The following is a 15008-nucleotide window of genomic DNA, read 5'->3' as shown; positions in this document are numbered from 1 at the left end:
TATATATACATTATCTTTCTTTACCTTTCCATTAATTCACCCCTTCTCAAATATGAAAATTTTTTATTGTAACTCTTTTTATCCTTATCTTACATTATTTACCCTTACTTCACCCATTCCAAACAGACCCTTAAACTTTATCAGGTTTTTTAGTAAGTATTTTAGGATTTTTGCACTGTTTCTCTTCTTTATTAATAAAATTTTCTGCTTATGAAAAGAATCAAATTCAAAATCACGACTTAATCCAAAAAATATAAAATAAAGCAAACACTGATTTATCAAAGAGAATAATCTAATAAAGTTTAACAAAAATTTATAAAGTATATGAATATATGGGTATTTATAAAGTTCTAAATCTAGAGAACTAATATAAAAGACCTAAATTAATCAGGAAAGAAGTTTAAAAATTTTAAAACTCAACAGGAAATAAATTATAATTAATTATGAAAAAAAATACATCACAAAATATGAATCCTTGCTGAAATATATACTATTAAAAGTAGTCTCTTTACCAAAGCTTGCACGCCTTGATCGTGTGGGATGGAGCCCTGACACGCCCTGCTTATATTACAAGAGATGCGAGAGAAAAAGCCGACGTCTACTTGTTACATGGAACCCATGTGTGGAAAGGAGCCTCTACACGGAATGCTCGTGTGGCTCTCTGGAATCAAGACCGGTAACTTGTTACGCTCCACATCAAAAGATTTCGATAAACAGCACCGTGGTGGTGGAGCCACGGCGGCCGGTGGTGATTAATGCCTACTTTGTAGATTGTAATTGGTGGCTAATTAGTTGTTTGTTACATGTACGAGTCTTTGTATAGTACAATTATTCTGTTAGTATAGATAGATCTTATTTGATGACTAGCTAGGTTAAAACAATATTAATAAAAATGAACAAGTCATGCATTAATCTTACTCTTTTATATATATATATATATATATATATATATATCCTGCGTAGCATCTATTGTACTGCCATGCACGAAGGCATGCAGTCTCTAGTACAATCGCTTAGCCCACTTAATTCCTCAGCCCCTTCTTCATACTGTTGTGAGAAGCTGGCCCTTCTACTAATTTTTCTTAATCTTATTCTTCATTCTGACCAGGTGTCAATGGTTTCATTTCCACCAACACCAATTTTTTTAAGGTCATCTCAACAAATTTCTTCACATCCCCATAAACATTTATAAATGATTTCACAGAAAAAATTCCAGTTTGGGACACTCCGATTTCTCACAATATATGCTTGTTAGCCAAACATGCCTCCTAATCTTTGCTAAATTAATGCAAAATACAGTAGCTACCCTGGCATATTATTATTATTATATGGCTATGGGCCATTTCTAGTTGTTTTTGTAAGTTTGAAACTTTGATTTAAATGTTCATGCAAGTACTATTTGAATATATATTTGGAGAAAATTTTTTTCAGAATAAATTTCTTTTTTCAGAAGTTCTCAATAAATTTCTTAATTAATTATTAATAAATTTTAATTCAACAATATTAAAATCAATTTTAAAATTATGTAAATTCCCAATTTAAATTTTAAATAAGACCAAATAAAAAAATAACCAACTAATTATCATAGATTGAATTTTACTTTTAACCATGCTTAAGCCTGGGCTGCAATCCTGGCACTGATTTCCATCAACTTTTAACAGCAGGGCAATTCATTTAATTTTTAACAGTATTGATAAACGGCAGGATATAATTAAATGTAAAAATTAAAAATTATGAAAGTTTAAAGAAACATTATATGATTATAGAAATTAATAAAGTATCAGATTTTTTTCTAGTCTAATCTAACTTTATCCAATAATTAGTCATTTTATTTACCTAACAAACGCTATATTGGAGCTCTCATTTCTCTAATTTTTTATAAAATAATAATAATAATAATAAATTTATTTACCGACACAATATATAACAATTTGATATTAAAGTACTGAATAAAAAAACACTTTTAAGAAAAATATTGAAAAAAATTCAACTCAACTAAATTTTTATCCCAAAAATTTAAAATCAGTTATATGAATTCTCTTTTTACATTCTAAACGATTTTGGATTAAATTATTAAAAATATATAATAATTTTAAATCATACTGTACTACTCTTCTCCAAGTCAGTTTAAACCTACTCCTTCTTTTCTTTTTACTTGCCTAACTGAAACTTCCGTATGTCTATAATTCACATGACCAAACCACCCCAATCTCCCTTCTCTCAATTTATTCTCAATTAATACTACTCCTACCTTTTCTCTAATACTCTCATTACGGACTTTATCTAATCTAGTATGACCACCCATCCATCTGAACATTTTCATCTCCACAACTCTTATCTTAGACACGTATCATAAACCTTTTCCAAATCGGTAAAAACCATATGTAAATCTTTACACATATCTATATTTCTCCATCAAGCTTCACAAAAATATTGCAAAAAACTTTTTTCACAAAAATCGTTTTAATACTTTCAAATTTTTATGATTAAATCATTACTAATTTTAATTTTAAATTAATTTAAAAATATTTTGAAAAAGTATCCCTCAACAGCAGTATCAAGCAAACTTTATATATTTATATATATTAAAGCATTAATTCTTAGAGAGAAGGTTGTGATCTCTCATGCATAAATTCAATAATCAGAACATTACCCCTAATATCATGCAACATAAATTCAATACCTCTATTCCAATCCGAATAATCATAAATTTAAAAAAGCTCAAACCTAAAAAGAAACGTTTGTTGCAGTTAGCCAACCTTTGCAGGAAGCAGAAGCAGAAAACACCCATAGGCATCAAATCAGAAATGAATTTTGGATTATAACATCAAACTGAAAACGTTTACACTGGTTTTGGTATTTTAATTAGATCGGCTATATGTCACCTAATTTTGCACAAAACCTAATAACAATACCTTTCCCACATTATTAAAAACCATTTCAAGCTCCCCCTAGCCTGAATCATCCTTTCCTTGTCTTCTTGGTGGGGTTGCTTATGGTGTTTATAGGCAGTTCAGGCCCTTTGTTTCATGGAAAAAAAGATCTGCTACCGATAGGAAGCATATATACAATAACAAATCAAAGCTTCAAGACAAAGATAATCCAAGTATTGCAAATGCATTTTTCCTAGCCAATGCAAAGATAACATTGGTGAAAAGGAGCATTTTCTTCTCCCTCTCCTTAATTATTCACTTCCATCCAAAGAAAGATTCATAACATAAATCAACCCACAAAATCATGAATCATCTGACCTCCAAATTGCCGCCTAAGTTGATCCTCATGTTGCTGCAATTGCTGCTGCTGAGCATTTTCTACACCGTGCCTTAACCCAAGTGTAAGTGAAACGGCTCCTAGGCCTCCAATGTCAATTCCAGTTCTCTGGTATGGCAGAAAATTCATCACTGATCCATCCATGCTAGTGTTCCCATGAACCTCCATTCTTGTTCGTTTCTCCTGACTCCACTGCCCTGCATCCAGTTTTTCTCCGCTGCCCGCCGAGGAGCCTGTACCCTCCAATTGCTTATTAAGTATGGAGCTTGGACCTGTATTATTTGGGGGTTGCTCGTGACTTGGCTGGCTAGTACCCTCAGGACATTTTCCTTCAAGGTTATTCACACAAGTTCGATTTTCTGCCCAACCTTTGGTTTCAAGCATGTGCATATCTTCAACCATAGGTTTCCAAACCCGTACCCGGGCATTTATAAACCAGTTTGAGACCTACATTAATCATTTATTTTATTAAAACTACCAAAAAATTGATAAATTATCATCTAGGGTGTTCTATTTCCCTAGCATTTCCATGTCACTGCCAAATTAACAGCATGCACTAGCATCTACGTACACTACTTGACGAGAAGCTATACCGTGTACATCACATCAAATTCAAGCTCTTAAAAAGCAAGAAATTTTAAACATCTATGAATAAAGAAAACTCAAGCTGGGGAAGAGAAAAGTAGTAAGTTTGGCCCACCCGCAGGGCTCAAAGCAAATCAGTGTGAGAATGACCATTCTAATAGCTTAGTTCAATCATTTAAATCACCGCAGGGTACATAATGATGAAAGAAATATAAAAGTAGCTGACTAGCCTGGTTTCGAGATAGCCCAGTTTGAGTGGCCAACATGTGCTTATCCGTGTCCGTGGGGTACCTAAAGGAGGAAATGTTGAGAAATTGAATTATACACAGAACAGGAGGGAGAGGTGAGGGAATTGAAGGAAGGTGGGACTCACGGATGAAGAAAATGCTCAAACAGCCAAGCTCTAAGAATCGCCACTGAACGTTCTGGTAGACCCCTTTGGGGCCTCCAGACGTGTTGTTGGGGTTCAAATAAGCCCACATTAGCCCCACCAGATTTGTTCCTCTTAAAGCCTTGATCCATGAATCTCAGCCTTGATGTACTCATATCACCTTTGCTACTGCTAGCACCTGTATTTGGGGACAACAAATCTTCCCCTACGGACTTTGTTACATGCTTGAGCTGATCTGATATAGCATGTTTTAGGGACCTAAAATTCCTTGATATTGTCTTGAGAGCCAAAGAAAGGTAAGGGGTAGCAGCACTGAGGCCTGCAACTGATTCAAAGGATGAAGCCACCATCTGCATCTGCTGGTGGTATTGCTTATACCTTCTGCACACCTTTCAACAACAAAACACAATAGACTCACCAAATATTAGGGAGATGGTCTCTTGCAATGATAATGAGAAGAATAAATATGAACATCTTTTAATGAAAGAGATTGGTACAAACAGCAATTCCACTATGCAAGCACCAAACCTCACCCGTTGGGAAAACCAACGTAACATATTTAGGCAAGTTGAGATGATGCTTGCTCTATATGGTACAAACAGCCTGTTCTTTTCACAGCAATAATGGTGTTATTATAGGGACAAACTTTATAGATTATGAAAGTAAGTGGAGTGCACTGTTAATTAAGATGTCATTAATCAATAGCATGACTTTCTACATAGGGGGGGGCGGGCGGGGCGGGGCGCGCGCGGGGAGATAAATGATCTTAAATGGAAAAGTGGGACATCAATGTCTTTAAATTATAATTTTAACCAATTCATCATTGCACCTATTAACAAGCAGGAATCATGGAGACTTTTCTACTACAACATGGATCCCTTTATGAAAATATGTATAGTTTAACCTAGACAAAACTATGCAACCTTCAACCTAGAGAAGTTTGATATTCTTGGAAATTTTATTATCAAGCAGGAGTAGCGTCTAAATGACTTAAATTCACATTTCTTTTTCGGCTTTTCTTTTAGTGGTATCAGCAAAAGAAAATCATATTGATAAAACAAAGGTGCAACACATACACTCTGCATAAAGCATGCAGCCCAAGTCCTCAATACATTTGAATTCATCATCACATTGTACGTAATTCAAGACATTTGAAGAAATGCAATAATCTTATTCCCCAACCCCATAGTTAGTTCCTCCCCGCCACAACCCACAACACCCCCCCTCCCTTCCTCTCCTCTCCTCTCTCCCCATTATGTATGCCTGTGATCAAGTATGTGCTAATGCAGTTGTTGCGTTCAAGAAATGAAACCATAGGGTTAAGCATCTTCAGGAAGGAAATTCCAAACAGTTAAGCATACAAATTGTCTAATCCAATTTAAATCAGCCGAGGCCAAACAAAAAACACAAACTTCCAAAAAAAAATTGTGTCACAAGAGACTAATTACACGTGTTCTGATCTAATTTATAACTTAAACAATTGCAGAAATGACTCTTCCATGCACTAACATAAAGATACCATATGGTAATTTCTTTTCTTTTTCGATTTTGCTTATGAAAAAAAAATTTAAAAAAAAAAAGAGAGGACGTGGAGACTGAAATTCCTACAAGAGCATCAAAGGAGCTCTTCTCAAGTATCAAGTATGCTAGCGGTACCAAATAACCCAGCTAAAAATTCAAGCAATAAAAATCAACTCAATAATCAGCAAGAAGAAAGTTATAAGATTGCCTCATCAATGGAGAAAATTGTCCAGCAGAATATGCATGTCTATTACTGAAGGCACGAAAAACCAGAGACTATTTTCCAACATGCATTTCAAGTGATTCACAATTTCACTAGATACTCAACTCAACTAAGCCTTTATCCCAAAAATTTGAGGTCGACTATATAAATTCGCATTCTCCACTCTAAACGATATTGAATTAAATCCTCAGAAATGTGTCACAATTTCACTAGATGAGATGTAAAAAAAAAAATAAATAAAAAAAGAACACTACGATAAGATATTTGTTCTTCCTATGAATTATAAAATCAAATCTGTACTTCTTCAATTTCTTTACACTGGAAATGTTTAAATGAGAAGTAAAGGTTAGGAAAATATTCAAGCAGAACATAGAATAAAAACATCACAATTTGTACATTCTCTAAATTATATATGCCTTAGGCCCACCTCCGGGTAGCAAGGTGCGGTCGTGATTTGATTATGTGACTACAATATTGACCATCAATTTACTTTCAAACGATTAAATCCACTCATCTAGTAGGCAATGCATTGAGACATAGCTACCAATCCTGAGGTCAGCCTAATTTGAAAATTTTAGGAGTGGAAAAGATGAAAGTTAAAGAGCCTAAAATAGAATTGAGACCTTCATAAAATGTTAGCTACATGACGACAAAGGTAGGACCCGTAATCCATGTGCAACCCATAAAAAACTTTGTTCTACTATGCTTGAAATCCAACATCAAAGCTGATACGCAAGAGTATGAAATCTTTCAAATCCACAAAATGGCACAGATACTTGGATCAAATTCACAAGATAAGAATCCCATAGAATGCAAGAAAATGTATATGTAATTTTTATCAACTACATCTGAGTGAACACTTTTTGCTAGCTTATGACAAGCATATGATTTTGATGTATGTTACTCATTAATTCATGACAAAATCCTCTAGACATGACAATGGACAACGGCATTTGGCACTGAATTAGACCTTCTCTAATCCTACCCTACTATTCTCTTCCTCTATTTCCCACTCCCATATACTTGTGCTTCATTGTTCGTGTTCTCTAAATGCAAAGATCCCTTAGTCATGAAACCTATTCAGATAAGAGTGCACACTTTTCTAGTACAGATTCATGCCAGCCTTCCATCTCCATTTTATATACAAACTTAATCATGAAGCCAATTCAGATAAAGAGAGTATACACTTTTGGGGTACAGATTCATGCCTACCTTCCATCTCCATTTTACTTACAAAGATTAGAATTAAAGTTTTAACATTAAAAATTCTTAAATATTTGGATTTTGATGCAACAACATATAATTTATCAGGCAATACAAACGCATACCGTGTGCATGTGTGTACCTTTTCAAAGTTTTAAAATACTTCATTTAGTCTCCATAAGCAAATTCTGAATACACCTAATAAATATTCCCCTGAAAATTAGAATTTTATAAAAATTTAATTCAATTGATTTTTTTTTTTTTTTCGGTACATTCCAATATTTTAAAAAAAAAATGAATTCCTTTCAACTTAAAAAAATGATTCTAAAAGAAATAAATCCCAAACATGATTGTGTGAGAATTCAATTAAATTCTTTTCCTATAACTGATTTATTCCAAAGGAAGTAATACTACATTGCATGCGAGAATTGTAATATATACCAAGTCAACACTTGGATGATATTAAATTTAAAGTAGCAAATCATCATTTAAAGCAGAAGTTCTCAATAAAGTTATGCCAGAGAGATTCCAACAAATAAGCATCAATTTTTTGATAATATCATCACCTTTCTTTTACCATAAAAGCAAAAGGGTATAAGACAAATGAAGAAACAAATATCATGTAAGTACTAGCAAAAAGAAGCAGACAGGCACACAGTGATCCCCAAAAGAAGATATCAAGCAGATATAACCAACCTCCTCCTGCAAATATAGGAGCTTTGCCTTCTTTTGCTGGTACTCCGGCCTGTAGGATTCGCAAGAACTTCTTGCACCTGCAACATCACCACTTGCTTCATTGGATCCATAGAATGTTGTTGATGAGACACTGGAACTATTGTTATTGCCTTTAGCCCCAGCCTCTGCATCAGCTTCAGATATCCTCCGACCCTCCTCACCAGCTTTTGTAAGTTTTGAACCTGATGCACTACAGAACTCATTTAACAGCAGTTGCGCTGGCTTTAAGAATTTAGAACTCGTTAGAATTGTTGCATATCCAGTAAAAGGCCCAAGAGGACCAGCATTTCGAAGAACATTATAATTAGACGCACCCACTGAATCATTAAGCGATTTTCCACTACCTCTACTGATAATTGCTGCCGGCTTTGGCATTGGACACAAATAATTTGACTTGAAAAATTTTGAATCTTGATGAGGTTCTTTGAGAACATTAGACTTTGATTGCAAATTTTCAGATTCATATCCATCTCCAAACTGAGTTACATTACCTCTAGATGGCGGATTTGATGAAAGAGACAGAGATAGAACCTGAGTATTGGGATCACTTGCAAGAGTCCTCAACTCTTGGTCATTCTTCCTTGCAATAAGACCACCCAATTCACTACTCCATAGATGGCAATTGTCAACAGGCCTATTCATCCAACTATTGGCATTATCAAAATATAAAGCACTGGATTGATTCCCATATTCTGGAAGGAAAATCCTTTCATTCCCTCCAATGGAAGCAGATGGAGTAACAACATCAACCAGTGTATTCCGGTAGAGTGGATGCACATTGGAAGACAATTGCATCTCCCTATTGAGCTTTTGGTTATCATGAGCAGGAATATCACTGGAGGGGTTGGCTAAGGAAGATTGAACAGTTTGATATCCATTATAGTTAGGCTTCAAAGACCGTGTAGGTGTTGAAATATTGGTTACCCTTGCATTATTTGACAAGACATCCCCAACAAAAATAGGTTTATGATTGTTTTCCCTACCTACTGATCCACTTGCATAATTCACCACCCAGTCATAACTCTGTTGTGAATCATTGCTTCTCCAGTTGCTATACTCTTGTGGGTCACTGGCACTGGTTTGAGGTGAAGTATTAAAGTTGGAAGAAATTGGATGAGACGTATCGGCTAATGGGGAAATCCCCGGGATAGGCCTACGCGTTTGTACTGCGACTAGTTCTTGATCAATCATTGCATCCCTTTGAGCTGGTAAAATACTATTAGAACTAGATGCAAAATTGAGCATTTCAGAGGAAAACATAGTAGTAGCAGTAGTAGTAGGGTCATAAAGCACATTGGCTTTCCTAACATTTCGAACCTGAACAAGCTCTGGGTTTAGCCCAGAATGGACAGACAACTGTTCCAAATTGTTAGGGAAGTCATCTAAATGCGGAACTGAAGTTGAACTCGCTTGAACTCTCAGCTTATCTCTCCTGCTTTGTTGTGCCACATGTGATTCACCCGGCCTGAAACTGCTAATGTCCATCTAACACAAGGCACCACCACCTGTTAAGCTATACTCTTGGAATTCAACTATTATCCTGACTGGAATCTCCCAAATAATCTCATCAGACAACTCAAGCCCTTTCGGAGGTTTAACTCGCTAGAAGTTCAAGAAATTGAGAGAGAAAGAATCCAAGTTGGTCCTGACATTTCATTAGCTTCCTGAAAAGTTCATACAAGTAAAAAATGATCAAGCTCTACTCCATATATTATACATAGCTCTAACTCTATCTAAAACATCACACACACACACACACACACACACACACACACACACAAATAGAAGCAGTAACGAAGCCAGTATAAAGAACAAAACACAATCATGAAAGAATGAGAGAACAGTTAGAGAAGACACGAATCTTGAAGGACGAAACAGAAACAATAAAAATCTAGAAGCAAAAAAACTACTGGAAAACAGCTTCACCCCTCGCAGAAAGAGAGAAAAAGAACTTGCCTTGTCTGAGATATACTAAAAAAATTGTTGGCTTTTGTCGATTAAACTCTCTGGCGGCTTCACCCACCAAAGCAAAAGAGCGTGCAAAAATCTTCCACTGCTTGGTACAGATGTATATGAACCAAGTCAAGCATTCGCCAAACAAAAAGAAAGGTTAAAAACATAGCACTGTCACCATAACCGATAACTCTTTTCCTGCATATATATAATATAACACCTGTACTGCAATTATACTTCACGTACTGTTAACCCTAGCTCGTAAGAATCCACCATGAAACCTCCTGTTATCACCATAAAATATCAAGAATTCAGACTTTAAGTTACAGATCCAATTCGTGAAGCAGAAACAAATCTTAAATACAGCTCTCTGGCTAGTTTAACTCTGAGCTAGGTTTGGTTTTGTACTTAAAAGAAACTTCAAAAAAATAATTATTATTATTATAAATAAATAAAACAAAAAGAAAACATTTAAAATATTCAAGAAAAACCCAAGATTGAAAACTTAACGAAAATTTAAAAATAAATAAGTAAATAAACAGTCGATGAAATAAAATTTGAAGCTTTAGATAGCGAATCTTCGTAGTATGTATATCTTCAAAGAGAGGCAACCCAAGGAAAAACAACTTGAAACTCAGGACAAATTAATTACCTTTAAAGAAATCTATTGTTAGTTGGACCCAAATCTTGAAATCGACCCAATAGACCCGAGACGGGTAAAATTCGCCGGGAGGTTCCGGTGAAGTTTCGGTGAAAGCTCTTTTTTTTTTCAACTTGAAAACAGACACGAGAGAGCTGGAGGACAATAATTGTAAAGGCTTTCGACAATTCCGTTAGCTTTAACGGTTAAAGCGCGCTTAACCTTTCTCAAGCAGACACTTGAACGTACGTGGGTTTGGTCCGTTACGTGTAACGGCGAGAAGAATTGTCACTCTCGAGAGTTGAATCTTGTCTCCCCTTTGGGACCCTTCGGTCCAAATTTCTCCCCTTTTTTTGTAAATGGCATGGCGTTAAAAAACCCGAAATACTTCTCTTAATTACGAAAATGCCATTTCTAAGTCAATATCTAGATAATGATTTTATATCCCATTTAATTTATTTGTTAATAATTTTTTTTTGTCAATTTTGCTCCCTTGATAGCATGTGTTACTGTCTATAATAATGTGAGAATTTTGAAGTTACACTAATAATTTTATTTTTTTATTAATATATATATGATTAAAGTTTAATTTAAATTATAAAATATATCAGTAATTTTTTTTCTTGAATAAGGAGATTGATGAGTAGCGATTCTAATTTTAATTTATCAGTTAAATAATATGTTTTTTAATTACTAAACTAATTCATGAGATAATTATTAATAAAAAAAATTAATGTTGTTATAAATTTGGATTATTTTTATATTTTAATAAAATTAATTATGTGATTTATATATTTTAAAAAATATATTATGTAGTTATTATATTTTATTTTTATTAAATTAATTCGTCTTTATGTCAATTTTTTTTATTAGTCAATACTGATTAAATTATTATTTATTTTATCTATTTTAATGAAATTAGTTAATTAGTCCTCATATTTAGGAAAAACATATGAATTAGTTATTTTAATTTGACTCTATTAATTATTTAGTCTTATAATTAATTTTTATACCTAAATTACCTTAATTCTCCCCCTTTTATTTCTTTCTTATCCTCTCTTATTTCTCTCTCTATATATTTTTTCTCTTCTACACTCACACCCTTTCTATTTGTTTTTATTTATTGATAAAAATTATACAAATTATTTACACCAAAAAGATCAATTTTCTTAAATATCTAAGTAATTAAGTGAAATTATTTTTTAGAAAAGAAAATACAAAAATAATATCTAAAAATTTAATATATATATATATATATATTTAGATTTAATCTATACATAGCAAAAAAAAAATTATCCAAGAGTATATTTTTCATAATACTTTATTTTTTAAAGTACATATACCAACTTACTTTTACTAAAATAAAGAAATTAAATAGTATTATTTTTTTAAAATACACCAACTAATTAATTTCTTAAAATAAATGACTTAAATATTAATTTGAATAATATGAATAACAAAAGTTTTAATAGAGTAATTAAATAGTTTAATAAAAAATAAAATATAGAGATTAAATAATATATTTTTCATAACATATAGCTCGAATAATTAATTTTATTAAAATAAAATCTAAATAATAATTTTTTCTTACTTTTAATTTTATTAATAATTTCAAATGAGCCTATATGTAATTTTTATTTAATTATATGGTGAATTAATAATCATTTCATCCTTTGAAAGTAATTATTAGTACACAAGTAAATGTGTTATGTACATTCACTTTTTATCATTTCTTCACCTAACTATTCATGAGGTTTGAGTTTATAATAATCATTTCAAATTACATGACTAATCCATCCTAACACATTTTTCATTTTTTAATTATTTTCATAATTATATGAGATTTTAAATTTAAATTTTTATTAAAATTAATTGTTAAAAAACTTGAAAAGCATGATTAATTCCATAACATGATCAAAACACTTAAAACAAAAGGAATGATTGTATTTTACAAAAATATTTTCAATAAAATTCCATTACATATAAATTTTTAGGGCAACCCTCCCATTAATTATATACTGCGATAATTTTTAATTATTATTATTAATAATAAAATTGAATACATAAATTTATTCCTAAATTTAATTTAAAAAAATCTCATAAGACTCTAAATTTTAAAAATAAATGCTCATGACATATCTCAATTATGTAAAAATAAAATTAAAATACTCTCTTAATCTAGTTGATAAATTATCATATCAATACGATTAAAATTTACATAAAATTTTATGAATATTTTAACTTCATTTTACATAAATTAAGATTAGAGTGGCCTGAAATTTTTTTAATAAAATTTTGGACATCAACCTATCATTAATTTAAAAATGCTCGTCTTTATGGTGTTATTAAATCCGATTCAATGATTGACTCGGTAAAAATACTGAATGAATAAATCAATGACTCAATTAGTAGGTTAATAATTTAACTAGTAAGTCATTAAAATTAATTAAGTATAAATTAATTAAATATAGTACTTATTAATATAAATAAATATAATTAATTAAATTTAATTATTTAAAATAAAAATTTAATATTTATTAAGTCATATTTAATAAATTTTAATAATATTTTTATATTATACATAAAAATATTCAAATAATATAATATATAAAAATTTCTATAAATATATAATTTTTTATAAAATTTATAAAATATTAAATATATATTAAAAAATAAATATATTAAAATAAAAAATATATAATAATAAATTAATTTAATTAATTTTTAATTTTTTGTAAAATTTTAAATTTAATTTTTTATATTAAAAATTTAACCAATCGGTTCAGTTCAGATTTATAACCATGCATCTTTATCTTAATTCCCATGCATTACAAGTACATACAAAGGCAGGCCCCTTCCTACAGACTACAGTCTAGCCTCAGTCTTCACCCTCGTTGCAGGCTGCAGCGAGAGACAAGTGAGTAGACAAGACTCCCACTGGAAGTGGGAAACGTAGGTAAACACACGTACGGGCAACTGGATATTACGTCACCTGCCGGTTCTCCGCCTGGGGCTCCCCTCTGTCCCGCTTTAAATGTCGTCCGCCAGATCTTTTGCTTGGACACAGATGTTTGTTACCGATTACCGATAAAAAGCCGGTCACTCGCAGTACGGACACTCGCACTCTCAGTTTTAGTCTCCCCTGCTGCCACTATTATTTCTTCCTCTGTTCAGCCCAAGAACCAAAAAAATCTGGACCGTCGGATCCATGTGTAATCTTGTTCTGTAGAATGTTAAGACAAAAGATATGATTCCTTTGGCGGTATCAAAGAGGTAATGAAAGCCGTTGGATTGGGATCCGAAGGTGGAGATAAAATAAAAAAATATTGGTAGGGTACGTAATCTGAAAACCGTCCAATCAAAAGGATGGGGTGATAAATATAGGGCACTGCAAGTTTCTGAAAGGGCTGTCACTCACTCTTTTGCAGGTGGCTGGGTGACCCACGTGGTCCACGGATTCTTTGATTTGAGAATATATTATCAGATGATCGGTTCTAAGTTGGGGCACCATCAAAAGGAAAACATGCGTGTAATATAGAGAGACCATTCTAGTGATTATGTTCTGTGTGTGCTCTAGGATGGCAACCAGCAGGCATATGCCAACATCAATTCCGAATTTCATTCATAATTTTTATTTTTCATTTCATTATATATTATATTAAATGTTATTTTAGACTATTTATGTTATTAGAAAAAATAATTTGAATGTAATTTAATCTAAAAATTAGATCAAAAATGAATTATTTAAATTTTTATAAATATTTAGACATCAAATTTAAAAGATCGCACACACGTAAATGATTAAATATTAAAACAAAAATTGATAACAACACTAAACATAATAGCGTGAACTTAACTCAATCATAAAAATTAATAGAGAAAGAAAAAATTATCTAAATATATATTCAATATAAATACTTTAGGCTGTGTTTAACAAGATACAATCAAAATTATATTACATATTTATTATATTGTTTGATAATATAAAAAATTTAACGTAATGAAATAATAATTATATTTAAAATAATATAATAATTATTACATATAATTTATAATTATTTATTTTAATTTTTTTATTTATTATTGTTATCACTACTTTCATTATATAATCACTGCTGCTATTATTATTACTACTTTTTTTTGTATTATAATCACTATCACCACGATAACTACCATTATCATTATCCTATTATTATTATCCCTATCACTATTATTAGACCACACAACTACCATTACTATAATTATTTCATTTTGTCATTATCATCATTATCACTATTATTATAATTACTCAATTATAATTATCATTTTATCAATCACAATAATCATTATTAATTATTATTAACATTATAAATAAATTAAATATTAAAATAAAAATTATCATCATATTTTATTACATATATTTTTATTTTATGTTTAAATAAAATAAAATAATAATAAATATATTATATTATATAATTAATTATATTATATTACACACTATTAAAAAA

The 15008-nt window shown here is 31.4% G+C and overlaps 1 protein-coding gene across 4 annotated transcripts; it reads right to left on the bottom strand.

Annotated features, from left to right (window-relative positions):
• Nucleotides 1-2792: 2792 nt before the first annotated feature.
• Nucleotides 2793-10813, bottom strand: LOC131180731 (uncharacterized). 4 transcript variants are annotated; one of them, XM_058148224.1, is made up of 7 exons: nt 10534-10813; nt 10102-10165; nt 9881-9981; nt 7890-9588; nt 4229-4635; nt 4086-4146; nt 2793-3717 (listed from the first exon to the last, which is right to left on the bottom strand). In XM_058148224.1, exons 4-7 carry the CDS (start codon nt 9411-9413, stop codon nt 3223-3225), a joined length of 2487 nt encoding a protein of 828 aa, XP_058004207.1. In that variant the 5' UTR covers nt 9414-9588; nt 9881-9981; nt 10102-10165; nt 10534-10813; the 3' UTR covers nt 2793-3222. The 4 variants fall into 4 exon arrangements, with proteins under 4 accessions (XP_058004207.1, XP_058004208.1, XP_058004209.1 ...); XM_058148225.1 differs by having other exon boundaries at nt 10128-10165; XM_058148226.1 differs by lacking the exon at nt 10534-10813 and having other exon boundaries at nt 10102-10487.
• Between the last annotated feature and the right edge of the window lie 4195 nt (nt 10814-15008).

This window comes from Hevea brasiliensis, chromosome 6 (genome assembly GCF_030052815.1).
Source record: "Hevea brasiliensis isolate MT/VB/25A 57/8 chromosome 6, ASM3005281v1, whole genome shotgun sequence".
Classification (NCBI taxonomy): Eukaryota; Viridiplantae; Streptophyta; class Magnoliopsida; order Malpighiales; family Euphorbiaceae; genus Hevea; species Hevea brasiliensis.
The sequence above is the reverse complement of the archived record's forward strand: the minus strand, read 5'-3'. Positions and strand labels throughout refer to the sequence as shown.

Excerpts from the sequence above, each read along its gene's own strand:
- LOC131180731 (XM_058148224.1), bottom strand. The coding sequence starts at position 9,413 with ATGGACATTAGCAGTTTCAGGCCGGGTGAATCACATGTGGCACAACAA. Across the intron at positions 4,636-7,889 it reads TCCTATATTTGCAGGAGGAG|GTGTGCAGAAGGTATAAGCA; the intron begins GTTGGTTATATC and ends TGTTGTTGAAAG. Across the intron at positions 4,147-4,228 it reads TTTGAGCATTTTCTTCATCC|GTACCCCACGGACACGGATA; the intron begins GTGAGTCCCACC and ends TTCCTCCTTTAG.